General features: G+C 45.7%; 1 protein-coding gene across 1 annotated transcript in view; it reads right to left on the bottom strand.

Annotated features, from left to right (window-relative positions):
* The window catches only part of LOC134990638 (WD repeat-containing protein on Y chromosome-like), a 146,993-nt gene that overhangs the window by 12,483 nt on the left and 106,812 nt on the right, over positions 1-27,698 (bottom strand). Inside the window, exons 19-27 of the mRNA XM_063950709.1 lie at positions 26,047-26,129; positions 24,471-24,522; positions 21,790-21,835; positions 18,493-18,549; positions 13,895-14,057; positions 12,959-13,051; positions 12,816-12,874; positions 3,370-3,511; positions 1,797-1,836 (exon numbers count right to left, since the gene is read on the bottom strand). Coding sequence (XP_063806779.1) covers positions 1,797-1,836; positions 3,370-3,511; positions 12,816-12,874; positions 12,959-13,051; positions 13,895-14,057; positions 18,493-18,549; positions 21,790-21,835; positions 24,471-24,522; positions 26,047-26,129 — 735 coding nt within the window. The remainder of the gene's footprint in view (positions 1-1,796; positions 1,837-3,369; positions 3,512-12,815; positions 12,875-12,958; positions 13,052-13,894; positions 14,058-18,492; positions 18,550-21,789; positions 21,836-24,470; positions 24,523-26,046; positions 26,130-27,698) is intronic.

The raw sequence follows: 27,698 nt of genomic DNA, 5'->3' as shown, positions 1-27,698 counted from the left end.
GTAATGCCCCCCTATAGTAGTAGCATCCTTATACGTAATGCCCCCCCATAGTAGTAGCGTCCTTATACGTAATGCCCCCCCTATAGTAGTAGCGTCCTTATACGTAATACCCCCCCTATAGTAGTAGCGTCCTTATACGTAATGCCCCCCCTATAGTAGTAGCGTCCTTATACGTAATGCCCCCCCTATATTAGTAGCGTCCTTATACGTAATGCCCCCCCTATAGTAGTAGCGTCCTTATACGTAATGCCCCCCCTATATTAGTAGCGTCCTTATACGTAATGCCCCCCCTATATTAGTAGCGTCCTTGCATGTAATGGCCCCCCCAGCAGTGGCGTCCATAAAGTGCGCACACACAGACATACCTCACACACACACACACACACAATTCACACATATATACAAACACACACACCCCACCATATATACACACACACACACACACCCCCACTATATACACACACGCACACACATTTCTCTCTCACCATCCACTTACCAAGTCTGGCTGGCCGTCACTGCAATGCTGATTCCACCACTGTTCAGCTGTCTGGACCCGTGTAGCTCCGCCCCTCTAGTCCGTGTAGCTCCTCCTCTTCGTGACGCCGTAGCTCCGCCCCCTTTTCAGGACCCGCACTGCACAGGGGGGGGGGGGGGGGGGGGAGGACAGGCACAGCAGCCGGCAGCTAGTGGCTATCCTCACCTCCTATGCTGTAAGGTAGGGTCTTGCACCTGACTGCTGCTGGCGCTGGGTATGGGGTAGCTCCCTGCAGCAGATGCAGTTGACTCCGCCCAGCTCTGTGACTCCGCCCAGCGTTACGGGCACAGAGTCACAGATTAAGGCAAATATATAGGAGATATACATACATACACACACACATACATATACACATAGCATATTAAACATGCATACATACATATATATATATATATATATATATATATATATGTACACACACATACAGTACACATATATATATATATACACATGTATATATATATCATATGTGTGTGTGTTTATATGTATGTATGTATATACATGTGTATATATGTATGCACATGGATATATATGTACTATAGTTAAAATAAAGTAAACTTTTATTGCACTTACAAGTGCCACCAGGTAGACAGCAGGCTGCAGAGGACGCTAGACAGCCATTAATAATTCTCATGCAGCTAAGGGGAGGGGGGTTTCTGGGTGCTGGGAAACCCCCCCTGGGTGCGCCACTGCAAACATACTTCTTTCAAGAGGTTACACAGAATCCTATTTTTTGTCCTAGAACTGCAAGTGCTGTTATTTGCCAACAGCGACTAGCAGACAGGTGCCCAGTAGGCAGTGTTTACAACAGATCTCTAGATTATGCTGACAAGAAACACAAATGTCAGCCACTTCTAAAATGTAATGCGTAAGAACTGGAACTATTCCAAGTAATTAGGAACTATTAATATCATCTTGAGATAATTACTCAAATATGACATCATGTAGCACTAATCATAAGCATGAAATATCTCAATCCTCTTCAGAAGGTTTTGCGTGCAATAAAAATTTGTGGAATAAATTACAAAAACCAGATTTGTTCCTAGAAAAGACGAAGGGCCTCCTGACCCTCCTACAGCACCAGGAAACAAGGTACTCAGCCCCTCAGTGCTGCAGCCACCAACTTAATCCGTGGCAGCCATGTAGTTCATTCACAAAAATAGATCTTAGTGTGTGTGTATGATAGATAGATATATATATATATATATATATATACACATATATATGTGTGTGCAAAAAAAGTACATTGAATGTTACTCACGTTGTTATGATGTCTACATGAGCCCTCCACTGACCAATGCCTATGGAAATAAACATTTTAACACAGTATTTAACATCTATGGATTTTTTTTGTCATTTATGTTATACGTTATCATGTAGTAATAGTAATAAATGAAATGAAATATCTCCCATAGACACAGCATCAGGGACGTGCAGTCAGGGGAGGCAGTGCCTCCCCTGTCATTAGTGGTTAAAATAATACAAAGAAGATACTTATGAGACAGATTGTGTGTCATAAGTACCTGCTTTTTATTATAATAACCATTTTGACATTAAAATTAAGTTTGGGAGGCACCGATAGCGGTGCCTCCCATTGACAATGTGAAAGGTGCAGGAGCGAGGACGGACAGGGGCAGGGCCAAGCCGTGGGCAATAAAATCCCATTCAAAATAACTGTGAAAGCGGCACTTGTATAAGTGCCTCAGTGACAGGGGAGTACTTTCACTGCACATGAAAAGTACGCCCCTGTCAGCCAGTGATTGGACAGCGGATCTGTCACTAGATACAGCTGTCCAGTGATGGATCCGCTGTCATCACTGATTGGACAGCGGGATGTGCGGAGCAGGTGCGGGCGTGAGCGACAGGCAGGACCCGGTGGGGATGGCTGGCATGACGGCAGGACTGGATCCTCTTGGATCCAGTCCCTGTCTGTCATTTTGCAGAGTTGCGGAGCAGTTCCAATTTAAAAAATGCCACTGGTAGCGTCATTTTTGAGATCTAAGATGGGCGCCGTGAGCCAATCACAGCTCGCAGCGTCATCACCCCGCCCCTCAGGGCTGGCCTATAGAAGCCACTGCGAGACGGCGGCTGTCAGTCCGCCGGCGGGGAAGGAGCGTGCAAGAGCTCCTAAAGAAAGAAGACGCCGGGAAGCCCTTGAGAGGCGGCAGCCATGGAAAAGAGCTGTCCAAAGGCCACCGCACCCAAGGTGAAGATGCGGAAGCCCTGGGGAAGCAGCTGCCCCCCAGGTGAAGACAGAAGACTCCAGAAGTCCTAGGGAGGCGGCAGCCATGGAAAAGAGCTGCCCAAAGACCGCTGCCCCCAGGTGAAGACCCTGTACAATAAAGTTTTTTTTTTAAATGTGTTGTGTATTTATTTTAATATTTTCTTTACAGGAGGACTACATGTGCCAGTGGGCCCTGAATGTCCAGGCATGCAGGCATTTGTGGTTCTCCAAGTGCCGGCATGCTGGGGCAGGCTTGCTGGGACCTGTATGCCGCCTGTAAAGAACAATATTAGCATGTCATGAACCCCGCACCTACCGCCACCAGGGGGCTGGTTGTTGCTCAGGAGGGGGTATCCCATTAATTTTTTCTGGAGGCCCCACTTTCCGAGGAATTCCAGCCCTAGGATGACCGGTTTTGGGGGAGTTTAATGTGATGGCAGGGGGACCCCATACAGAGTGTCTCCCCTGTTATGGCATTACTCCCCCTGGCTGGTTCAGCCTGGTGCACGTCACTGCACAGCATTACATGTTATTTTAATGTTACATGCCTGTAAATATGACCCAATCCAATATATAACTCAAATAATGTATAATACAAATTTCCACTTACACTTTGGGGGATTTTTTTCTGTCTGACACAGTGCATAGTCTTTAATATCATAAATATATATGTAGCCAAGGTCGTCCGATACATAGAGCAGCGTGTTGTCATTTGTAACTGCAAGGCTACATATTTGTGTCCCAATCTTGGACTAAAGGAAGAGAAGAAACAACGACATAATATGAGGCTTTATTCAGATTGGTTGCTGCGTAGACAGCAATAGAGAAGGAAGCTGCAATAACCAGTAAAGATAAGAGTGGGGGACACAGGGATGTGGAAAATAGAGAAGTTATGGAATATTGGGGGTCATTTAGACCCGATCGCATGCTAGCTTTTTTTGCAGCGGTGCGATCAGGTCTGAACTGCGCATGCATATGCTCTGCAATGCGCACGTGCGTCAGCTGCCCGCGACGGGGATCGCCGGACATCAACGGATTTAACGAAGAAAGTGATTGCACCGGCGATCGCAAGAAGAGTGACAGGAAGAGGCTATATGTGGGTGTCAACTGACTGTTTCTAGGGAGTGTCCGGAAAAACGCAGGTGTGCCCAGCCGTTTGGAGGGGTGGTCTTCTGTTTGCCGGCGGTCGGGCTCCCGGCGCTCAGTATACCGGCGCCGGGAGCCCGACAGCCGGAATACCGACAATTATTTTCCCTCGTGGGGGTCCACGACCCCCATAGAGGGAGAATAAAATAGTGTGGCGCGCGTAGCGCGCCACCGTGCCCGTAGCGTGGCGAGCGCAGCGAGCCCGCAAGGGGCTCATTTGCGCTCGCCAAGCTGTCGGTAAGCCGGTGGTCGGGCTCCCGGCGCCGGGATGCTGGTCGCCGGGAGCCCGACCGCCGGCCAGCCGTAGTGAACCCGTTTGGAGGGAGGATTCCTGACGTCAGCTTCTGGCTGGATCATCACAACGGCTGAGTAAGTCCTGAGCTGTGCAGAGACTGAACAAACTTCTGTTTGTACAGCTCTCTGCACAAGCGTTTGCACCCCTGCACATCAACTACCCCCTCCCTCTGTAGGCGGCAACTATCTGATCGCAGCACTGCAAAAAAAAACGTCTGCGTGCGATCAGGTCTGAATTACCCCTATTGTGCAATTGTACAAGCAGCAGTAGCAGGTTTTGGTGACTGAAAAAGTGTTGTTAAGGAGAGATAACTAGCTTGGAAAATGGGAAGATTAGTGGTGATATTACACACAGGTTTAAAAGATGATAGGGCAGATAATTATGAGCCAGTAACAAGAGTGTGAGAAGGGGACTCAGTTCTCCCATTAAGATGGGTACACACTAGAGATGAGCGGGTTCGGTTTCTTTGAATCCGAACCCGCACGAACTTCACTTTTTTTTTCACGGGTCCGAGCGACTCGGATCTTCCCGCCTTGCTCGGTTAACCCGAGCGCGCCCGAACGTCATCATGACGCTGTCGGATTCTCGCGAGGCTCGGATTCTATCGCGAGACTCGGATTCTATATAAGGAGCCGCGCGTCGCCGCCATTTTCACACGTGCATTGAGATTGATAGGGAGAGGACGTGGCTGGCGTCCTCTCCATTTAGATTAGATTTAGAAGAGAGAGAGAGAGAGAGATTGCTGTGATACTGTAGATTAGAAGAGAGTGCAGAGTGCAGACAGAGTTTAGTGACTGACGACCACAGTGACCAGTGACCACCAGAGACAGTGCAGTTGTTTGTTTTATTTAATATATCCGTTCTCTGCCTGAAAAAAACGATACACAGTCACACAGTGACTCAGTCTGTGTGCACTGCTCAGCCCAGTGTGCTGCACATCAATGTATTGTATATAAAGCTTATAATTGTGGGGGAGACTGGGGAGCACTGCAGGTTGTTATAGCAGGAGCCAGGAGTACATGATAAATAATATTATATTAAAATTAAACAGTGCACACTTTTGCTGCAGGAGTGCCACTGCCAGTGTGACTAGTGGTGACCAGTGCCTGACCACCAGTATATTAGTAGTATTGTATACTATCTCTTTATCAACCAGTCTATATTAGCAGCAGACACAGTACAGTGCGGTAGTTCACGGCTGTGGCTACCTCTGTGTCGGCACTCGGCAGGCAGTCCGTCCATCCATAATTGTATTATATACCACCTAACCGTGGTTTTTTTTTTCTTTCTTTATACCGTCGTCATAGTCATACTAGTTGTTACGAGTATACTACTATCTCTTTATCAACCAGTGTACAGTGCGGTAGTTCACGGCTGTGGCTACCTCTGTGTCGGAACTCGGCAGGCAGTCCGTCCATCCATAATTGTATTATAATATATACCACCTAACCGTGGTTTTTTTTTCGTTCTTTATACCGTCGTCATACTAGTTGTTACGAGTATACTACTATCTCTTTATCAACCAGTGTACAGTGCGGTAGTTCACGGCTGTGGCTACCTCTGTGTCGGAACTCGGCAGGCAGTCCGTCCATCCATAATTGTATTATAATATATACCACCTAACCGTGGTTTTTTTTTCGTTCTTTATACCGTCGTCATACTAGTTGTTACGAGTATACTACTATCTCTTTATCAACCAGTGTACAGTGCGGTAGTTCACGGCTGTGGCTACCTCTGTGTCGGCACTCGGCAGGCAGTCCGTCCAACCATAATTGTATTATATACCACCTAACCGTGGTTTTTTTTTCATTCTTTATACCGTCGTCATACTAGTTGTTACGAGTATACTACTATCTCTTTATCAACCAGTGTACAGTGCGGTAGTTCACGGCTGTGGCTACCTCTGTGTCGGCACTCGGCAGGCAGTCCGTCCAACCATAATTGTATTATATACCACCTAACCGTGGTTTTTTTTTCATTCTTTATACCGTCGTCATACTAGTTGTTACGAGTATACTACTATCTCTTTATCAACCAGTGTACAGTGCGGTAGTTCACGGCTGTGGCTACCTCTGTGTCGGCACTCGGCAGCCCGTCCATAATTGTATATACCAGTGACCTAACCGTGGTTTTTTTTTCTTTCTTTATACATACATACTAGTTACGAGTATACTATCTCTTTATCAACCAGTCTATATATTAGCAGCAGACACAGTACAGTGCGGTAGTTCACGGCTGTGGCTACCTCTGTGTCGGCACTCGGCAGCCCGTCCATAATTGTATATACCACCTAACCGTGGTTTTTTTTTTTTCTTTATACATACATACTAGTTACGAGTATACTATCTCTTTATCAACCAGTCTATATATTAGCAGCAGACACAGTACAGTGCGGTAGTTCACGGCTGTGGCTACCTCTGTGTCGGCACTCGGCAGCCCGTCCATAATTGTATATACCACCTAACCGTGGTTTTTTTTTCTTTCTTTATACATACATACTAGTTACGAGTATACTATCTCTTTATCAACCAGTCTATATATTAGCAGCAGACACAGTACAGTGCGGTAGTTCACGGCTGTGGCTACCTCTGTGTCGGCACTCCGCAGCCCGTCCATAATTGTATATACCAGTGACCTAACCGTGGTTTTTTTTTCTTTCTTTATACATACATACTAGTTACGAGTATACTATCTCTTTATCAACCAGTCTATATATTAGCAGCAGACACAGTACAGTGCGGTAGTTCACGGCTGTGGCTACCTCTGTGTCGGCACTCGGCAGCCCGTCCATAATTGTATATACCAGTGACCTAACCGTGGTTTTTTTTTCTTTCTTTATACATACATACTAGTTACGAGTATACTATCTCTTTATCAACCAGTCTATATATTAGCAGCAGACACAGTACAGTGCGGTAGTTCACGGCTGTGGCTACCTCTGTGTCGGCACTCGGCAGCCCGTCCATAATTGTATATACCAGTGACCTAACCGTGGTTTTTTTTTCTTTCTTTATACATACATACTAGTTACGAGTATACTATCTCTTTATCAACCAGTCTATATATTAGCAGCAGACACAGTACAGTGCGGTAGTTCACGGCTGTGGCTACCTCTGTGTCGGCACTCGGCAGCCCGTCCATAATTGTATACTAGTATCCAATCCATCCATCTGCATTGTTTACCTGAGGTGCCTTTTAGTTGTGCCTATTAAAATATGGAGAACAAAAATGTTGAGGTTCCAAAATTAGGGAAAGATCAAGATCCACTTCCACCTCGTGCTGAAGCTGCTGCCACTAGTCATGGCCGAGACGATGAAATGCCAGCAACGTCGTCTGCCAAGGCCGATGCCCAATGGCATAGCACAGAGCATGTCAAAACCAAAACACCAAATATCAGTAAAAAAAGGACTCCAAAACCTAAAATAAAATTGTCGGAGGAGAAGCGTAAACTTGCCAATATGCCATTTACCACACGGAGTGGCAAGGAACGGCTGAGGCCCTGGCCTATGTTCATGGCTAGTGGTTCAGCTTCACATGAGGATGGAAGCACTCAGCCTCTCGCTAGAAAACTGAAAAGACTCAAGCTGGCAAAAGCACCGCAAAGAACTGTGCGTTCTTTGAAATCCCAAATCCACAAGGAGAGTCCAATTGTGTCGGTTGCGATGCCTGACCTTCCCAACACTGGACGTGAAGAGCATGCGCCTTCCACCATTTGCACGCCCCCTGCAAGTGCTGGAAGGAGCACCCGCAGTCCAGTTCCTGATAGTCAGATTGAAGATGTCAGTGTTGAAGTACACCAGGATGAGGAGGATATGGGTGTTGCTGGCGCTGGGGAGGAAATTGACCAGGAGGATTCTGATGGTGAGGTGGTTTGTTTAAGTCAGGCACCCGGGGAGACACCTGTTGTCCGTGGGAGGAATATGGCCGTTGACATGCCAGGTGAAAATACCAAAAAAATCAGCTCTTCGGTGTGGAGGTATTTCACCAGAAATGCGGACAACAGGTGTCAAGCCGTGTGTTCCCTTTGTCAAGCTGTAATAAGTAGGGGTAAGGACGTTAACCACCTCGGAACATCCTCCCTTATACGTCACCTGCAGCGCATTCATAATAAGTCAGTGACAAGTTCAAAAACTTTGGGTGACAGCGGAAGCAGTCCACTGACCAGTAAATCCCTTCCTCTTGTAACCAAGCTCACGCAAACCACCCCACCAACTCCCTCAGTGTCAATTTCCTCCTTCCCCAGGAATGCCAATAGTCCTGCAGGCCATGTCACTGGCAAGTCTGACGAGTCCTCTCCTGCCTGGGATTCCTCCGATGCATCCTTGCGTGTAACGCCTACTGCTGCTGGCGCTGCTGTTGTTGCCGCTGGGAGTCGATGGTCATCCCAGAGGGGAAGTCGTAAGCCCACTTGTACTACTTCCAGTAAGCAATTGACTGTTCAACAGTCCTTTGCGAGGAAGATGAAATATCACAGCAGTCATCCTACTGCAAAGCGGATAACTGAGTCCTTGACAACTATGTTGGTGTTAGACGTGCGTCCGGTATCCGCCGTTAGTTCACAGGGAACTAGACAATTTATTGAGGCAGTGTGCCCCCGTTACCAAATACCATCTAGGTTCCACTTCTCTAGGCAGGCGATACCGAGAATGTACACGGACGTCAGAAAAAGACTCACCAGTCTCCTAAAAAATGCAGTTGTACCCAATGTCCACTTAACCACGGACATGTGGACAAGTGGAGCAGGGCAGGGTCAGGACTATATGACTGTGACAGCCCACTGGGTAGATGTATGGACTCCCGCCGCAAGAACAGCAGCGGCGGCACCAGTAGCAGCATCTCGCAAACGCCAACTCTTTCCTAGGCAGGCTACGCTTTGTATCACCGCTTTCCAGAATACGCACACAGCTGAAAACCTCTTACGGCAACTGAGGAAGATCATCGCGGAATGGCTTACCCCAATTGGACTCTCCTGTGGATTTGTGGCATCGGACAACGCCAGCAATATTGTGTGTGCATTAAATATGGGCAAATTCCAGCACGTCCCATGTTTTGCACATACCTTGAATTTGGTGGTGCAGAATTTTTTAAAAAACGACAGGGGCGTGCAAGAGATGCTGTCGGTGGCCAGAAAAATTGCGGGACACTTTCGGCGTACAGGCACCACGTACAGAAGACTGGAGCACCACCAAAAACTACTGAACCTGCCCTGCCATCATCTGAAGCAAGAAGTGGTAACGAGGTGGAATTCAACCCTCTATATGCTTCAGAGGTTGGAGGAGCAGCAAAAGGCCATTCAAGCCTATACAATTGAGCACGATATAGGAGATGGAATGCACCTGTCTCAAGTGCAGTGGAGAATGATTTCAACGTTGTGCAAGGTTCTGATGCCCTTTGAACTTGCCACACGTGAAGTCAGTTCAGACACTGCCAGCCTGAGTCAGGTCATTCCCCTCATCAGGCTTTTGCAGAAGAAGCTGGAGGCATTGAAGAAGGAGCTAAAAGGGAGCGATTCCGCTAGGCATGTGGGACTTGTGGATGCAGCCCTTAATTCGCTTAACAAGGATTCACGGGTGGTCAATCTGTTGAAATCAGAGCACTACATTTTGGCCACCGTGCTCGATCCTAGATTTAAAGCCTACCTTGGATCTCTCTTTCCGGCAGACACAGGTCTGCTGGGGTTGAAAGACCTGCTGGTGACAAAATTGTCAAGTCAAGCGGAACGCGACCTGTCAACATCTCCTCCTTCACATTCTCCCGCAACTGGGGGTGCGAGGAAAAGGCTCAGAATTCCGAGCCCACCCGCTGGCGGTGATGCAGGGCAGTCTGGAGCGACTGCTGATGCTGACATCTGGTCCGGACTGAAGGACCTGACAACGATTACGGACATGTCGTCTACTGTCACTGCATATGATTCTCTCAACATTGATAGAATGGTGGAGGATTATATGAGTGACCGCATCCAAGTAGGCACGTCACACAGTCCGTACTTATACTGGCAGGAAAAAGAGGCAATTTGGAGGCCCTTGCACAAACTGGCTTTATTCTACCTAAGTTGCCCTCCCACAAGTGTGTACTCCGAAAGAGTGTTTAGTGCCGCCGCTCACCTTGTCAGCAATCGGCGTACGAGGTTACATCCAGAAAATGTGGAGAAGATGATGTTCATTAAAATGAATTATAATCAATTCCTCCGCGGAGACATTGACCAGCAGCAATTGCCTCCACAAAGTACACAGGGAGCTGAGATGGTGGATTCCAGTGGGGACGAATTGATAATCTGTGAGGAGGGGGATGTACACGGTGATATATCGGAGGGTGAAGATGAGGTGGACATCTTGCCTCTGTAGAGCCAGTTTGTGCAAGGAGAGATTAATTGCTTCTTTTTTGGGGGGGGTCCAAACCAACCCGTCATATCAGTCACAGTCGTGTGGCAGACCCTGTCACTGAAATGATGGGTTGGTTAAAGTGTGCATGTCCTGTTTTGTTTATACAACATAAGGGTGGGTGGGAGGGCCCAAGGATAATTCCATCTTGCACCTCTTTTTTCTTTTCTTTTTCTTTGCATCATGTGCTGATTGGGGAGGGTTTTTTGGAAGGGACATCCTGCGTGACACTGCAGTGCCACTCCTAAATGGGCCCGGTGTTTGTGTCGGCCACTAGGGTCGCTAATCTTACTCACACAGCTACCTCATTGCGCCTCTTTTTTTCTTTGCGTCATGTGCTGTTTGGGGAGGGTTTTTTGGAAGGGACATCCTGCGTGACACTGCAGTGCCACTCCTAGATGGGCCCGGTGTTTGTGTCGGCCACTAGGGTCGCTAATCTTACTCACACAGTCAGCTACCTCATTGCGCCTCTTTTTTTCTTTGCGTCATGTGCTGTTTGGGGAGGGTTTTTTGGAAGGGCCATCCTGCGTGACACTGCAGTGCCACTCCTAGATGGGCCCGGTGTTTGTGTCGGCCACTAGGGTCGCTAATCTTACTCACACAGTCAGCTACCTCATTGCGCCTCTTTTTTTCTTTGCGTCATGTGCTGTTTGGGGAGGGTTTTTTGGAAGGGCCATCCTGCGTGACACTGCAGTGCCACTCCTAGATGGGCCCGGTGTTTGTGTCGGCCACTAGGGTCGCTAATCTTACTCACACAGCTACCTCATTGCGCCTCTTTTTTTCTTTGCGTCATGTGCTGTTTGGGGAGGGTTTTTTGGAAGGGACATCCTGCGTGACACTGCAGTGCCACTCCTAGATGGGCCCGGTGTTTGTGTCGGCCACTAGGGTCGCTTATCTTACTCACACAGCGACCTCGGTGCAAATTTTAGGACTAAAAATAATATTGTGAGGTGTGAGGTATTCAGAATAGACTGAAAATGAGTGTAAATTATGGTTTTTGAGGTTAATAATACTTTGGGATCAAAATGACCCCCAAATTCTATGATTTAAGCTGTTTTTTAGTGTTTTTGGAAAAAAACACCCGAATCCAAAACACACCCGAATCCGACAAAAAAAATTCGGTGAGGTTTTGCCAAAACGCGTTCGAACCCAAAACACGGCCGCGGAACCGAACCCAAAACCAAAACACAAAACCCGAAAAATGTCAGGCGCTCATCTCTAGTACACACTAGAGCAACGTGTACCTGGACAATATGCCAGCCGAAGGGCCAAAATATTTTATCCGTGTTACACATTTGGCCTTCATTACCCTGCACGGTGCTGCATGTGCTATCATCTGATTGGTCGTGCAGCACAGCCGATATATTGCATGTGACCACAGGAGCCAGACACAAAATATTGTGCTGAGATCGCTCTATGGTGTAGCCGGCCTAAGGCTGATCAGCTGCATCATGGGGGCCTGACACACGCTCTGCTGGGATCTGCCTGATTTAGGGGGGAGGGAGGGGGTGTCATACCACAAGGGGGGAGAGTGCTATCTTTAAACACTGGGCAGTTCGGGCTGGATAATGCCCAATAAAAGGTTTTTTGGTCTTGGAAGGGGGGCAAACGGGATGCTAATATTAACTGTATGATACATGGGTGGATGTATTGTCACAGTGGGGATTTATGGGCACTAGTGGGAGTGGGGTTATGGGAGATGGGGGATAATGCCATCTATTGCTACTGGGGGATCTATTGTCATTGGAGGTAGAGTTACAGGGGAGGCCTAAGGGCACAGGTGTGGGGTTTTTTTTCAATAAAATATTTAAAAATATATATGAGATTATATTTTCTTTTTATCTTCTTTAAGCAACACTTTTAGAATGATTTCATGATAATTTAAATTTCTATTTTAGTGATTAAGGAACACACATCAGAGTGGTGGCAACAATTTGTAGGCTGACACAGTACTGACCAAAGCGTAACTATGAGACATGACCACAGTGTACGAGTCACTGACTCCCTGTGCATTATTAGCCTGGCCACATGACCTCACACAAAATGGGCGCCTCCATAGTGTGTAAACAACCAGCCAGCTATAAAGTAAGACCTGGCTTGAGGCATAGGAATGAATGTAACAAAATGTTTTTGCTGTGGCCCGATGCCACTGGCGATACCTCCTATGTGAATGTACTCTGGCAATTTACTAGTAAGAGGACTTTAATTGTCATCCTGTGTAAGACGGACACTTACTGGTCTAAAACTCGCTGCCAGTTTTCCTCTGTTGTAGACATTCCAAAAGTTGACAGTGCCTTTAATACATAAAAAAAACTGGGTTTTACTTCACCACAAGTGCACATCGTTATTGCAATTCCTACATTTGTGTAATACGTTACCTAGCGGCCCATTGGAGACCAGAGACGCGGCCACATGTAGATCCGCTGTCCGTGAGGCCAGAAACAAGATCTTGCTGATGGTGTTGTCTGTTGCTGTGGCAAAAGATATGTCCTAATGTTAGACCACTGACTAGTACTGTCCAGCGATATGCAGCTATTGGTCATTACAGTAGTAGCAAATATCGTATCATCTGTAAGCCACTAAAGCTCTAGCAAAGCTATTTTACTAAAGAGCCAGTATCTGCTTTAGGGCCAACTCTCTCTCTCTCTCTCTCTCTCTCTCTCTCTCTCTCTCTCTCTATATATATATATATATATATATATATATATATATATATATAAAACACCAAGCTAGGACTGATAAGCTAATAATTACATTTTTATAATGGAGGGGGCAGTCATGTTGTGCTTAGGGGCGGCCTGACCCTGAAATCTGCCACTGGACGCTACCATTATAGAACTATATTTTATGTAAAATGTATGACCGTGAGACAACCAATTTGCGGGAGCTCTCCTTGACTCTTAAGAGAGTACAAGCTCTCGGAGCTGCCCACTCCCTACATCATCTTGGACCCCCCCTTAATTTTATTTAAGTATACATTATATATAGTATTTAAATTATTCCGATGCTGCACATCCTACACTCAGAGCAAACAATGTGCCTTACAGCGCTCCCTATAGCTTTTCTGGTGGTGCATCTGTCCAGCGACATCTTCCAAAGTACGATGCTGGCACAGAAGCAGTGTATCTATCTGCCCTAGATGTGCCATCTTTCCGGAGACAGCGCTGGCAGGTATATGGTGTGTGTGTGTGTGTGTGTGTGTGTGTGTGTGTGTGTGTGTGTGTGTGTGTGTGTGTGTGTGCGGGGGGGGGGGCTGCACATGGGACCCCTTTTTGCTAAAATGCCACTGGCAATATGCATAAGAAGGCACTTACATTTTATTCCTGCAGACTCAAAGTGATGGGATGTGTCTATCTTGGATTGTATGCGGCCTGAGCTCATATTCCAGACAATAACTTCTCCATCATAACTTAGGCTGGCTAGGAGATTAGGTGGTTTTTGGGCTATGCAGAGGATGTCCTCACGGTGACCTCGGACCTACAGAAGAAAAGGGTACATTGATCTCTCATGCTATTTTCTATCATCCTTAAGTCCATGGCTTGCTCCCTGAGCATGAGAAACGATGAGTGCTATACATTATAATGACAAGGAGCTTGTTGCTCACACTGACAGTCTATCAGATTTGCCATATCGCAGGGAAAACACAAGCTAATTAATGTTATATGTAGACACTGTCAATTACAATTTAGACACTAACTAGATACTACAATCGATGAGGTAGACACACTCTAAGCTTTATGTACCCTACCTGTGACCAGATCAGTCACAGTAAAACTATCCATAAGAAACACATAAACTGCATTAGAAATGTATAAGATATTGAAAATATCAAAAGGAGCGCTAGTAATGGTTAAATTAATAATTTGTTACACCTAAAAGGATATAACCAGTAAAATCAACACAACATAGTACAATATAAAAGTTGACACATATAACATGCAATATTATAGCACACATATATATATATAAATAAATAAATATACCTACTTAGCTGTGAGTGTGGTAAGCAATATGTAGGTAGGACCACTAGGAGCTGAATGCTAGATTTCTTGAGCATAGGAGAAATATCCTCAAAAAGAATACTAATCATAGTGTCCCAAGACATATGTTACAGGAACACAAGGGTAATTTGAGTGGTTTAAAAATACAGGGCATTGAGTCTATTGCACCCACACCAAGAGGTGGTGATACATTTTGTAAACTCTGCACCAGAAAGACATTCTGGATTTTTACTTTGGGAACGCTAATTCCAGATTGCCTCAATGAAAACATTGAACTCAATAATGTCAGATGAGACTTCTACTCTAGTCGTTTTCAATGGTGTGTCAAGGCTGTAATTGGGTGTTTTCTTCGTGTGCACTTGATGTCTTTTCTATTAGGTTTTTTGAATCTTTTCTAATGTCCTCCCTGGGGTGCTATTTTTGCATCCACTATAGGTTATTATATTTACATTTATATCTGTGTCAGTTTAAGGGTTAATCATACGGTGCTCTAGTTAGGTTTTGAGAAATTAATATGAGACAACCATTTCATATACTTATAAGAATGAAGAGAATTGCTCGTCACCATTATATTATTAGATTTATTTTCTTCTTGTTGAAATACAGAATGGCGGTGTATGATGCGAGTGGAAGTACAATAATAACAATATCAATATAATTATTTTTTGAGATACTAAATATACAAATAAAGGTCAAAATTGACCTAGAATAAAATTAAATTTAAATAAAATAAACAAATAAATCTTGGGACATGTTGTGACTTGAACCTGGGTTCTTATCTGTAATGGTCAGTGTCCTTCACCACTACACTACTGACACTGCCTTTCTGTGTGTCTATCCAGGTCTTGATGTTATTTGGTTATCCTCATAATAGAAGTTATTTCTGATGTAATGTGATATAGAATAAAATTAGATTTAAATAAAATAAATTAAATGAATAAACTTTGGGACAGGATGTGACTCGAACCCTGGTCCTTGCCTGTAGTTGTTGGTGTCCTTCACCACTATACTATTGACACTGTCTATCTGTGTGTCCATTTAGATCTCTATGTTGTTTGCTTATCTTAATAGTAGAAATAATTTCTTATGTGATTGACACTTAGGGCGTATTTATCTATTTATTTATTTATTTAGAGATATTCGAAAATTATCTATGTAGTGTATCACCCTTCTGCTCGGTTTAAGTTATAATGTGTTTCCAATCATAATTATAAAGGTTGACACATACGCTGTTTTTTAATGCTGACATTTGCAGGTGTCGGTGGTCATTCCGAGTTGTTCGCTCGTTGTCGATTTTCGCAACGGAGCGATTAGGTAGAAAATGCGCATGCGCATGGTACGCAGCGCGCATACGCTTAGTTATTTAACACAAAACTTAGTAGATTTACACAAGCTCGAGCGACGTTTTTTCCTCGCTCGAGTGATCGTAGTGTGATTGACAGGAAGTGCGTGTTTCTGGGCGGCGTGTGCTAAAAAACTGCAATAAATAGTGGCAAACTGCTCTAATCAAGCTGGTAACAATCCTCAGGTGCTGCGGAAGGGGGTTAATCTAGACAAGAAAAACAAAAGGGATTTTTCCCACGCACTCTGCTGGCTGTTAGTAAGAAGAACTATATACTATGTAATAATAGAAAATTTAGAGCTCTTTGTTACATATGTTTTGCAAAAGATATGATAAGCCTCCAGGCCACTTCACAGCTGCTCTATTTCTGGAGGTCCCTAACTAAGCATAAGTCCAGGGCCTGGACCCCACAAAGTCGGCTCAGGCCCGACCACCCTAGGGCAGGCAGCACACCATTAATATACTAAAGTGCTAAATAAATATTATGGCGTGCTACCCCAAGGTAGCACAGTCACACCAGACCCGGGGGGTACCATGCGTGAGTTTGGGGAATGGTACCCACCGGGTCTGGTGTGACTGGGCTACCTTGGGGCAGCACGCCATAATATTTATTTAGCACTTATGTAACACTCTTATTTTTCCACTAATATTACTCTTTTGAGTATTTTATTAACACCCTTATTTTTGTAGCACTTTCTAACCCATTGCTTCTGCTTCTTTCTTAACACATATTAACACTTTAGTATCTTAATGGTGTGCTGCCCTAGGGTGGTCGGGCCTGAGCCGACTTTGTGGGGTCCAGGCCCTGGACTTATGCTTAATTAGGGACCTCCAGAAACAGAGAGGCCGTGAAGTGGCCTGGAGGCTTATCATATCTTTTGCAAAACATGTAACGAAGAGCTCTAAATTTTCTATTATTACATAGTATATAGTTCTTCTTACTAACAGCCAGCAGAGTGCGTGGGAAAAATCCCTTTTGTTTTTCTTGTCTAGTGTGCTAAAAAACGCAGGCGTGCCAGGTAAAAACTCAGGAGTGGCTGGGGAAACGGGGGAGTGGCTGGCCGAACGCAGGGCGTGTTTGTGACGTCAAACCAGGAACTAAACGGACTGAGGTGATCGCAATCTAGGAGTAGGTCTGGAGCTACTCAGAAACTGCTAATAATTATTTAGTAGCAGTTTTGCTAACCTTTCGTTCACTATTCTACTAAGCTAAGATACACTCCCAGAGGGCGGCGGCCTAGCGTTTGCAATGCTGCTAAAAGCAGCTAGCGAGCGAACAACTCGGAATGACCACCATTGTGCTAATATCATTGCAGGTGTGGACATTACCCGTTTCACTTTTGATTGGTTCTTATGGGTTTAAATAGCTGCCTAGTGCAGCAGGAGATAGATCCTCTGACGAAACTGCAACTACATTTGTGCAGAGAAACACGTAAGAGGCACTTTATTTAACCCAGCGGACAAAGTTTGCACTGGGATCATTCCTCTGACAAGCCAAGTCAGTCCACCCGTCATCTCACGCATGCTGCTATCAGGAGAAGGAGCGCAATTTAAACGGTTGCCAAGGAACACTAGGATCCGGTAAGAGTGACCCACACACTCTCTCCTAACACGGCTTCCTGGACATTCAGTGAACACACAGGGCACAGGTGGAGCATAGCGCTGCAGAGCTATAGAAGAACCGCAGCGCCCTACCTCTGCCCCGGCCGTGAGCAGTATTCATACATTAGAAATGGAGGAGACAGCTTAAACGGCTGCTAATTTTCATTTACAATTCTATGCCCTACCTCCACAATATTACTGCATTAAAGGACATGATCAAAGGAGTTGAGTATAATTTGGGTTCACTACTACTCTGGACATAATTTTTAACTGTTACTATGCACCTGCTAAAGTTTTCATAACCTTCAAGTCACCACAAAGGATGATTCAAGGCAGTTTTAACTAAAGTGCAATATAACAGGTCACCCAGAGACATTTATATGTGTGCTATAATATTGCATATTTATATTTGTAAATTTTTATATTGTACTATGTTGTGTTGATTTTACTGGTTATATCCTTTTAGGTGTAACTAATAATTTATTCATTTAACCATTACTAGCGCTCCTTTTGATATTTTCAATATCTTATATTTTTTGTTTTAATTTCTTGACACTACAGTGGTGTCACTGGGAGCTGCTTTTAATTTACCAAGCATAATAGGTGATTATATTTAGCGCCAGGTATTTGTGTTTGTGTTTTGCATGAGAAATGTGTCTGCATTTAATTAGTGTTTGGGCTATCCTGTGGGTGCCGTGATGGGTTCTACTGCTATGTCATTATCTCCCGCTTACTATCACTGTCATCTTATAGATGGTGGACAACACACTGCCTATCTGAAGAAGGGGAGCCCTGCCATCTCCATCACACTGTCCTTGCTCCTGCCAAGCAGATCTTTGTTCCCAACAGGCACCTCTGTGCCAACCACCTACATGCTGTCCACAGCAGGAGGGACTGGAGCAGAAGACGTTCTGCCAGATGGCCCAAGTAGGATTTAGCATATGCCAGCCAAAACTAAATGAGTTACCTTATCATCCTGCCAATGTGGCTTCGGCTCTTGAAAGTGCCGATTATCGTCAGAATCCTGGGAAATGGACAGAAAATATTTTGTTACAAAATTAAGAGTGGTGAATGGTAATAGTGTCAAGCGTCATTCTCAGAGCTGCAGGCCCTACGTTTGTCTCTTCGTAAAGACAGTAACACTGTACAGCCCATTTCTGTAACACTGAAAGGCATCCGGCATCCATTTAGCAGACTCATTCCTATGCAATGCACATGTATCGCTGACATCCTAATTCTAGCTTCTGTTTCTTCCCAACTGATCCAGATCTGCTGTCTGACAGATGGAGGTAATCCTGGAAGCCTCCCACACCTATATCTGTTGCTAAGCAGCTTTAAAGGGGGTACTCACGGAAAGATCCATGCTTAAAATCTAAGCAATCTGACTAGATTGCTTAGATTTGAAGAACAGATCACTCGTGTGTAGCCCCCTCAGCGATAGCGATGCGCGGCCCCGCACATCGCTATTGCCGGTGCTAGATTGACCTGCATGCAGGCCAATCTAGCACGTCGCTCATTTCACCCGCTGGGTGAAATGAGCGGCACCCCGTCCTCCCCCGCATCGCTCAGCACACATCTCTCCCGTGTACAGGGCCCTTAAGCCTCCTGACATTTTAACACAGTAGTAGGCAGAGGTATGACTGTCCCCTCTCTCAGCCCCTGTCACTATGCCGGTCACTATGGTGCTGGTGAATGCTTCAATGACTTGTGGGGAGATGTATCAAACCTTGTAAATAGTACAAGTAGAGAAGTTGCCCATATCAACCAATCAGATTCTACTGTAGCTAGAATTTATCTAGTACATCCCATAAAATGATAGCATTAACCTGATTGGTTGCTATGGGCAACTTCTCTACCTCTGCTTTAGAAAGCTTGGTACATCTTCCCTGTACTTTTAGGTTACACCTCTGTGCTTCACGTCTCCCATTACATATATCGTATTATAATATATCAGGGGTGCAGAATTACTTGTGACCTGTAACCTCACTTTCAGACTGTTTAATAAGAACTCTGTGTTCCCACATTTACCAATAGGCTAAACAGCTGTTGTTCAATAGATCTACAGTAAAAAAATAGACAGCAAACGGGTCAACATGCAAATGGTTGACAGAGTCAATAGGTAGACAGTAGAAATGTGTTTTTTTTTTGTATCAATTTATATGTTTCACCATATCGGAGCCAAATTAGTGGAAACGTATATCCTCGTGGGCCCGCTTCAGGCAAGGTGCCTCACTCCGCTACTGCTGCACTCAGAACACGTTACTATTCCCAATCATACTCCACGTGGATGATAAATGATAAAAAAAGTTGAAAACCCCCCCACACACTTGTGTCAATCATGTGTGTGTCGACCATTTGCATGATGACCTTTTGAACCAGTAGAGCTTTTGAACCTCTTTTTACTATACCCGATAACAGGCTAAATCATGTACATGTATATATTTTATAAGAATGGATGAGGATTTGGAACTATACTGAGGTTAGGGTTGATGCACAGGCACAGTAAAAGTTTGGGTGCATAGAGGTCTATGGGGGTGACACAAGCAATTGCTGTGACAGGGTGTCAGAATAGCAGCATTCTGTAACCAATAATGACAATTTTCCCTTGTACTCCCCACAAGTATGCAGGAAAATTGGTAAAGGTTTTACACTACATTCTATCATGATGTGTACATCACAGAGACTTGTGTAACAGATAACAATATAGTTTTACACATTTCCATTCCCTGAACAATATTTATGATTTCATGCCTCATACTTCACATAATTGGATAATTATGTAACAATAAAGCTAGGTACACACTATACAATTATTGGAGGTCAGCCTGATTTAATGAGTAGTGTGTATAGACAATCGTTTCTGTGTTTCACCAATAAATCGGAGAACTCTTGCCAACAAACACGAAAATATTGGCCTCAATCTCTCAATGTCGACCAGTGTGTGTGCATTCTCAACATTCTGACCATGGGGGTGATTCAGAGTCGTTCGCTCGCTAGCTGCTTTTAGCAGCATTGCACACGCTAGGCCGCCGCCCTCTGGGAGTGTATCTTAGCTTAGAAGAATAGCGAACGAAAGATTAGCAGAATTGCGAATAGAAAATTCTTAGCAGTTTCTGAGTAGCTCCAGACTCACTCCTACACTGCGATCAGCTCAGGCCGTTTCGTTCCTGGTTTGACGTCACAAACACGCCCTGCGTTCGGCCAGCCACTCCCCCGTTTCTCCAGACACTCCTGCGTTTTTCCCTGACACGCCTGCGTTTTTTAGCCAACGCCGGGAAAACGCTGAGTTGCCGCCCAGAAACGCCCCTTTCCTCTCAATCATTTACCGAACACCAGTGCGACTGAAAAGCGCCGCAGACGCTACAGCAAAACAGCTAAGTTTTTAGTAAAATAACTAAGCGCATGCGCTCTGCGTACCATACGCATGCGCAGTTAGCGGCTAATCGCAGTATAGCGAAAATCGGCGACGAGCGAACAACTCGGAATGACCCCCTATATGTCCAGGTGTAAAAATCAGGTAGTGTGTGGGTAAACCTGATTTTTCTCCCTTGTCAGATAACCGAGACATTGGCGGATTTTTTTAGAAATAACAAAAAATGTGTAGCATAGATATCAGGACTTTCCTCAGCCGAATAATCGTCCCAGTCAAAAATATCGGACAGTGTGTACTTAGCAATCCTTATTTGGATGATAAAAATGGGTTATGGTCATTATAGTGCTATCCCAATTATGGGCCGTTATTATTTACTGAGAAAGGACCTGCGATCGTGTGATTATACTTGGGATCCGGATAAACTCCCAATGCCATGTGCTATGGCGGCTCCGATGGGTGCTTATCGCAGATTATGCTTTGGGTGCCTGAGGCACCTGAAGCATAAGCCCCAATACATGCAACGTATCTGGGCTAATTGGACAACCCCGGCCGAATCCATAAGTGCACGGTAAATTACAGCAGCTAATTGGACACCGGCCTAAATCATACGTTTTTAAAATACTAAAATGCTTAATTTGTTTGTCTACAATGACTACTCATTAAAACTAATAAAGCAATTCTTACTGTAAAATATAAAGTTATTATAAATATCCTGTGATAAAGCAATAAGCCTGCAGCCTCATGCTTTAAATATGTTACAGTGGTCTTTCCCTGACTTCTGATATCCTTATCCATTGCACAATCCCATATATCTACTTATACAGCTGTATTATCCCATAAACCACATCTCCTGCTAGTACAGCCTTGTGTAAGACGCTAAAGTATACTCACATAATACAGATTTATCCTTCTGTCCCAGCCAACAGCAACAGTGTATCTGAATAATAATAAAAAAAAATCCACATTACTATGGGGGCAGCATCCCGCATTTCTATACTGACAGCATGAACTATATGTATGAATATTTATAAAGAATAATGAGAAGGCTTTCCATCTGTCGGTGGCACAGACATTTACCACCGATGCATTAGCTGAAGCAGGAGCACAGCTCCATAATGAGGTTTGGTAGGAATCAGTCAGAGGAGAGCGGACATAGAAGAGGTGGTATAATTGGGGAGAGGTGGTATAATTGGGGAGAAATAGAGTTACTTCTACTAATAGTCATCTGTATAAAGAATAATTGAGGAGGACATTGAGGACAGTATTATAGAGAGCACTGCTCTCAGAGAACATACTGTATGCATCACACACTGAAAGATGATAGCAATGCTAGTCACAGGGATGAGGCAGAGAAGAGGAGGGGGAGTAAAAGACACAGGTCTGCTCGCATCTGACTCTGCGACTGAAGAAGCAAAATGCAAGGGGGCATGCTGACCAGTAGCGGGATCTTGCCACGGGCAAGCAGGACTTTTGCCCGGGGCGCCTCCTTCCGGAGGGTGCCGGCGCCATTCGGAGGGCGCTGCACCATGGCAAGATCCACTACTGTGCCCCCCGCTGTGTCCCCCGCTGTGAAGGGAACTAGTCGCTACGCGTCTAGTTTCCCTTCGTGGAGAGGACCTTTGCTGTGCGGTGCGCGATGACGTCATCGCACACCGCACAGCATTGTGGGACTGACAGACGCTAGGGGTCATATTTGACCTCTAGTGTCTGTGTATGCTGTGCTATGGGAGAGACGTCATGACGTCTCTCCCATAGATCCGAGGAGAGGAGTGGCACCGGCGGAGGTCTGCAGCGGTCAGGAGGGGGGATTGTAAGTATTATTTTTTGGGTGTGTGTGTGTGCAAGCGGCGCTACAGTACAGGGGTCACAAATGGGGGCACAACTCTACTCTAGCGTAACTGACCACACCCCCTTTATGAAGCCACACCCCTATTCTTCCGCCCCCGGGGCGCCAAAAGACCTAGAACCGGCCCTGATGCTAACCTAAGCATTCATTGTACAGTAAGGGCATGTTTCCACATAGATGCTGCTTATCATAATTACCATCATTTACCTGTAAAGCTCCACAAGTTTCAGAGGCCAGACAGTCAGCAGACAAGTCACAGAAATACACATTAAACATAGAAACAAATCATACAAATTGAAAATACAAGTATACGTCATACAGGTGCAGCTCTAAGTAGGAGGTGCATGTGAGAGCTCATGGTCTAGATGGGAGAGGGTAAAGCTGAGACAGTAAGAGCTAATGGGAAATAAGTGACAGGGGCAGGTGTGTTGCGGGCATAGTCTAGAAGGATAGGCTATAAAGACCGCCCCAATACTGCCAGCCAGATGTAATACAGAGACCTACACCCCAGCAGCTTATCAGTCCTCTTCTTAATCTCTTGGCACCTCCATATCCCTCTTATTACATAGCTCAGGGATCGTTCAGTATTTGGAGCAAAGTGTTGCTTCTGAATAACCATGAAATGTATAATTGGTGCCAGGAGAACTAGAGCAATAGAGCTTTAGGAAAATGCTGCCATCAGCAGGCAGTGGACAGTATCTGTAACCCCTCTATGCTTGCGGGGACGGACGCGCACCTTACAGGAAGAGTTGCTATAGTTGAGTCATTGGGGTATATGCAATTGCGGTCGAATTCCGGCTGGAATTCGACCGTTTTTAAATTCGACACAATTCGACAGTCGAATCCCGGCCGCCGGGACCCGAATTCGACATATTCAATAAAAAACGGATTCGACAGTACCGCTGTCGAAGAACGGACCAATTGACGGATATGTGCATCCTGGATTCGACTTTTTGGACGGCACAAAAGTGTTTAAAAACCCCGAAAAAAAATGCGTGGGGTCCCCCCTCCTAAGCATAACCAGCCTCGGGCTCTTAGAGCCGGTCACGGTTGTAAAAATACGGGGGGAAAATTGACAGGGTATCCCCCGTATTTTTACAACCAGCACCGGGCTCTGCGTCCGGTCCTGGTGCAAAAAATACGGGGGACAAAAAGAGTAGGGGTCCCCCGTATTTTTAACACCAGCACCGGGCTCCACTAGCTGGAGAGATAATGCCACAGCCGGGGGACACTTTTATATCGGTCCCTGCGGCCCTGGCATTAAATCCCCAACTAGTCACCCCTGGCCGGGGTACCTTGGAGGAGTGGGGACCCCTTAAATCAAGGGGTCCCCCCCTCCAGCCACCCAAGGGCCAGGGGTGAAGCCCGAGGCTGTCCCCCCATCCAAGGGCTGCGGATGGGGGGCTGATAGCCTTGTGTCAAATAAAAGAGTATTGTTTTTTGTAGCAGAACTACAAGTCCTAGCAAGCCTCCCCCGCAAGCTGGTACTTGGAGAACCACAAGTACCAGCATGCGGGGGGGAAACGGGCCCGCTGGTACCTGTAGTTCTACTGCCAAAAAAATACCCAAATAAAAACAGTACACGCACACCGTGATTGTATAACTTTATTACATAAATTGTTGCAATTGCATATACCCCATTGTTGGAAAAGTATTTGGCCGAAGTCAAATGATCTGGTTACAGAACATACGCAGGGTTTGGTAACTAAAATAACAATGATCTTACTTGTTTCTGTTTATGTCCACATAAGTGCAGTCACAGATCTCAGCTGAACTGTCTGAAAATGGAAAGAATATTACTCTTTACTGAGTGACAAAGAAGAAGTCATTTCAGAAAGTACTGTAAGCAGCTACTGTCTATACAATGTGGGTCATTCAGATGTGGTTGGAGTTGCTATCACTACTGATTCCTTGGAAGCAGCAGTGATAGCGCTATATGGTAATGCAGCAGGAGATGTTTATTAGAAGCAGACACCTCCTGTTGCAGTAGGGATCTTACATCGGATCAGTCACTCACCATCGGAATGGCTTGCGTCACCCATGGTGACGCGCAAGCCGCCCATTGCAGAGGCCAGGAAACCTCCATGCAACCACACAGATCCCCGGCCTTTTTCCTCCCCTTAAATGGCGGTAACACGCATCCGTCTGGAGAAACAGAAGCAGCCGCCGCAACCTTCTCCGCCCCAAAACAGTCAATCATTTACAGTGTGATGTCGATTACCATCTTATGCGCAAAGTACCTGCAATCGGTACTTTACTGCACGAATAGCAATTCCGTCTACATCTGAATAATTCATAATTCAACAATCTACTTGAAATATAATGCTGTAGCCGTGCTAAAAATATAAATATTTAATAAAAGCAAATATAGACACAATAAATGACAAAAACATATGCAAGGATTGAATAAAAAGATAAAGAATATATTAATGAAATATCTAATAAATGAAGAATGCAATTAAAAAGTTCATATGAGGAGTCTGAGGACAGCCACTGATTGAATATATCATTTCGTAATCCCACTGTAACCACAAATGATACCAGTTGGTGTAAATTTGTTGGGGTTAGTCCAATGAGGACTCAGTAAAAGACTGTGTCACTATAGAAAAACACTGCAATAAGAAATACATATCAAATATATCAAATATCATGGAACGTCTATAAAAAAGTACAAGCCTGGGCATTCCTGGGTAGATGTTAGGTTGTGAGATCAACAGTCAATGGTGAGATCAATTATTATGATCATTAGTATAGAGCAGTGGTTCCCAAATTGTGTGCCTAGGCACCCTGGGGTGCTGTGAGGCTCTTTCAGGGGTGCCTCGGGTTTGTGGCCCAGGATCAAATCAAATTATTTATGGTCAAAGTGATAGGTAAAACTAGTGCTAGTGGCTGCCAATCATAAAACATGTGGACATTCAGAAGCACTACTCTGTGCGCCAAAACATAACTGCTCCTAAGGATGACAGGTAGCCAGTGCCACAATTCATTTTTTTTACCCAAATGTATCAATAAAAAACTTTTATCCTAGGGGTACCATGAAAAAATGCTGATAATCTAGGGTGCTGTGATTAAAGAAAGTTTGGGAAACACTGGTCTAGACGTACATCAGAGTAATGGGACAGACTCTCTCTAATAACTTCATGCAGTGAGAATAAAGGAAGGAATTTGTCTCTCCAACTGTAGTACGTGACAGGAACTCTACAGGACACCTGGATGTATCTTGTGAGGTGCCAATGTGAACAGTTCAATTAGAGCAACTATAATATTTCGCAATTTACCTCTTTTTTTAAGCGGCAACTTACCTCTTTTTTTAAGCGTCTGTAAACAGAGGCCATTGTTGTAATTCCACATTCTCAGGCAGCCATCTCTTCCTCCAGTGATCAACCTATGAAATTAACAAACATACAGTCACGTTAGATGGATAAACTGGGCAGCATATTGGCACAGTGGTTAGCATAACTGCCTTACAGCACTACAGACCAATGAGTCCCATACTGGTCAGCAGTGCCGTAACTAGGCATTTTAGCGCTGTGTGCAAGAAACGACAGTGGCGGCCCCCCCCATGTAAGATAGGGGCAGTGCGCGCCGTAGTCGCGTGGAAAATTTATAGGGGCGTGGCTTTACGGGGAAGGGGCGTGGCCACAAAATAATAGCAATTCATACTACGGTGCACAGTAGTCTACATTATTCAAATTACGCTGCACAGTAGCGCCACTACACCAGGTAGAGCCCCTTTGATACATTACAGCAGACAGCGTCCCCCTTTTTACACATTACAGCAGACAGTCCCCCTTTTTACACATTGCAGCAGCCAGTCCCCCTTTTTACACATTGTGGCAGCCAGGCCCCCTCTTTACACATTGCGGCAGCCAGTCCCCCTTTTTACACATTGCGGCAGCCAGTCCCCCTTTTTACACATTGCAGCAGCCAGGCCCCCTTTTTACACATTGCGGCAGCCAGGCCCCCTTTTTACACATTGCGGCAGCCAGTCCCCCTTTTTATACATTGCGGCAGCCAGGACCCCTTTTTACACATTGCGGCAGCCAGGCCCCCTTTTTACACATTGCGGCAGCCAGGACCCCTTTTTACAGCCAGTCCCCCTTTTTACACATTGCGGCAGCCATCCCCCTTTTTACACATTGCGGCAGCCAGTCCCCCTTTTTACACATTGCGGCAGCCAGGACCCCTTTTTACACATTGAGGCAGCCAGGCCCCCTTTTTACACATTGCGGCAGCCAGGACCCCTTTTTACACATTGCGGCAGCCAGGCCCCCTTTTTACACATTGCGGCAGCCAGGCCCCCTTTTTACACATTGCGGCAGCCAGTCCCCCTTTTTACAGCCAGTCCCCCTTTTTACACATTGCGGCAGCCATCCCCCTTTTTACACATTGCGGCAGACGGTGACCCCCTGAGAGAGAGAGAGAGAGAGAGAGAGAGAAAGAGAGATATACTTACCATCTCCCTGCTGGCAGTCAGGCTCCTCGTGCAGCTCCCTCGGTGCAGGCAGTGAGGTGAGAAGGAGGAGGAGGGAGGGGGAGCAGGGAGCCGCAGCAGCGCTATGTCATTGGTAGTAAGCGCCGCTGCAGCATCCCCCTCTCCTTCCGTATTGGCTGCCCGGCGCTGCTGTGGATGCTGGGATGGAGGAACCGCATCCCAGCATCCACAGCAGCGCCGGGCAGCCAATACAGAAGGAGAGGGGGATGCTGCAGCGGCGCTTACTACCAATGACATAGCGCTGCTGCGGCTCCCTGCTCCCCCTCCCTCCTCCTCCTTCTCCGCTGCCCGGCGCTGGTCCTCTTCTCCCTCCACAGCGCGGCGCACACAGCAGAGGCGGCATGTAATGAGTCAATTTGACTCATTACATGCCGCTGGCCGTGCGCCCTCAGGGCAACTGCGCTGTGTGCCAAGCCCACTTGGCACACACGTAGTTACGGCCCTGCTGGTCAGTGAGAT

The sequence above is a fragment of the Pseudophryne corroboree genome, chromosome 2 (assembly GCF_028390025.1).
Source record: "Pseudophryne corroboree isolate aPseCor3 chromosome 2, aPseCor3.hap2, whole genome shotgun sequence".
In the NCBI taxonomy this organism is placed as follows: domain Eukaryota; kingdom Metazoa; phylum Chordata; class Amphibia; order Anura; family Myobatrachidae; genus Pseudophryne; species Pseudophryne corroboree.
The sequence above is the reverse complement of the archived record's forward strand: the minus strand, read 5'-3'. Positions and strand labels throughout refer to the sequence as shown.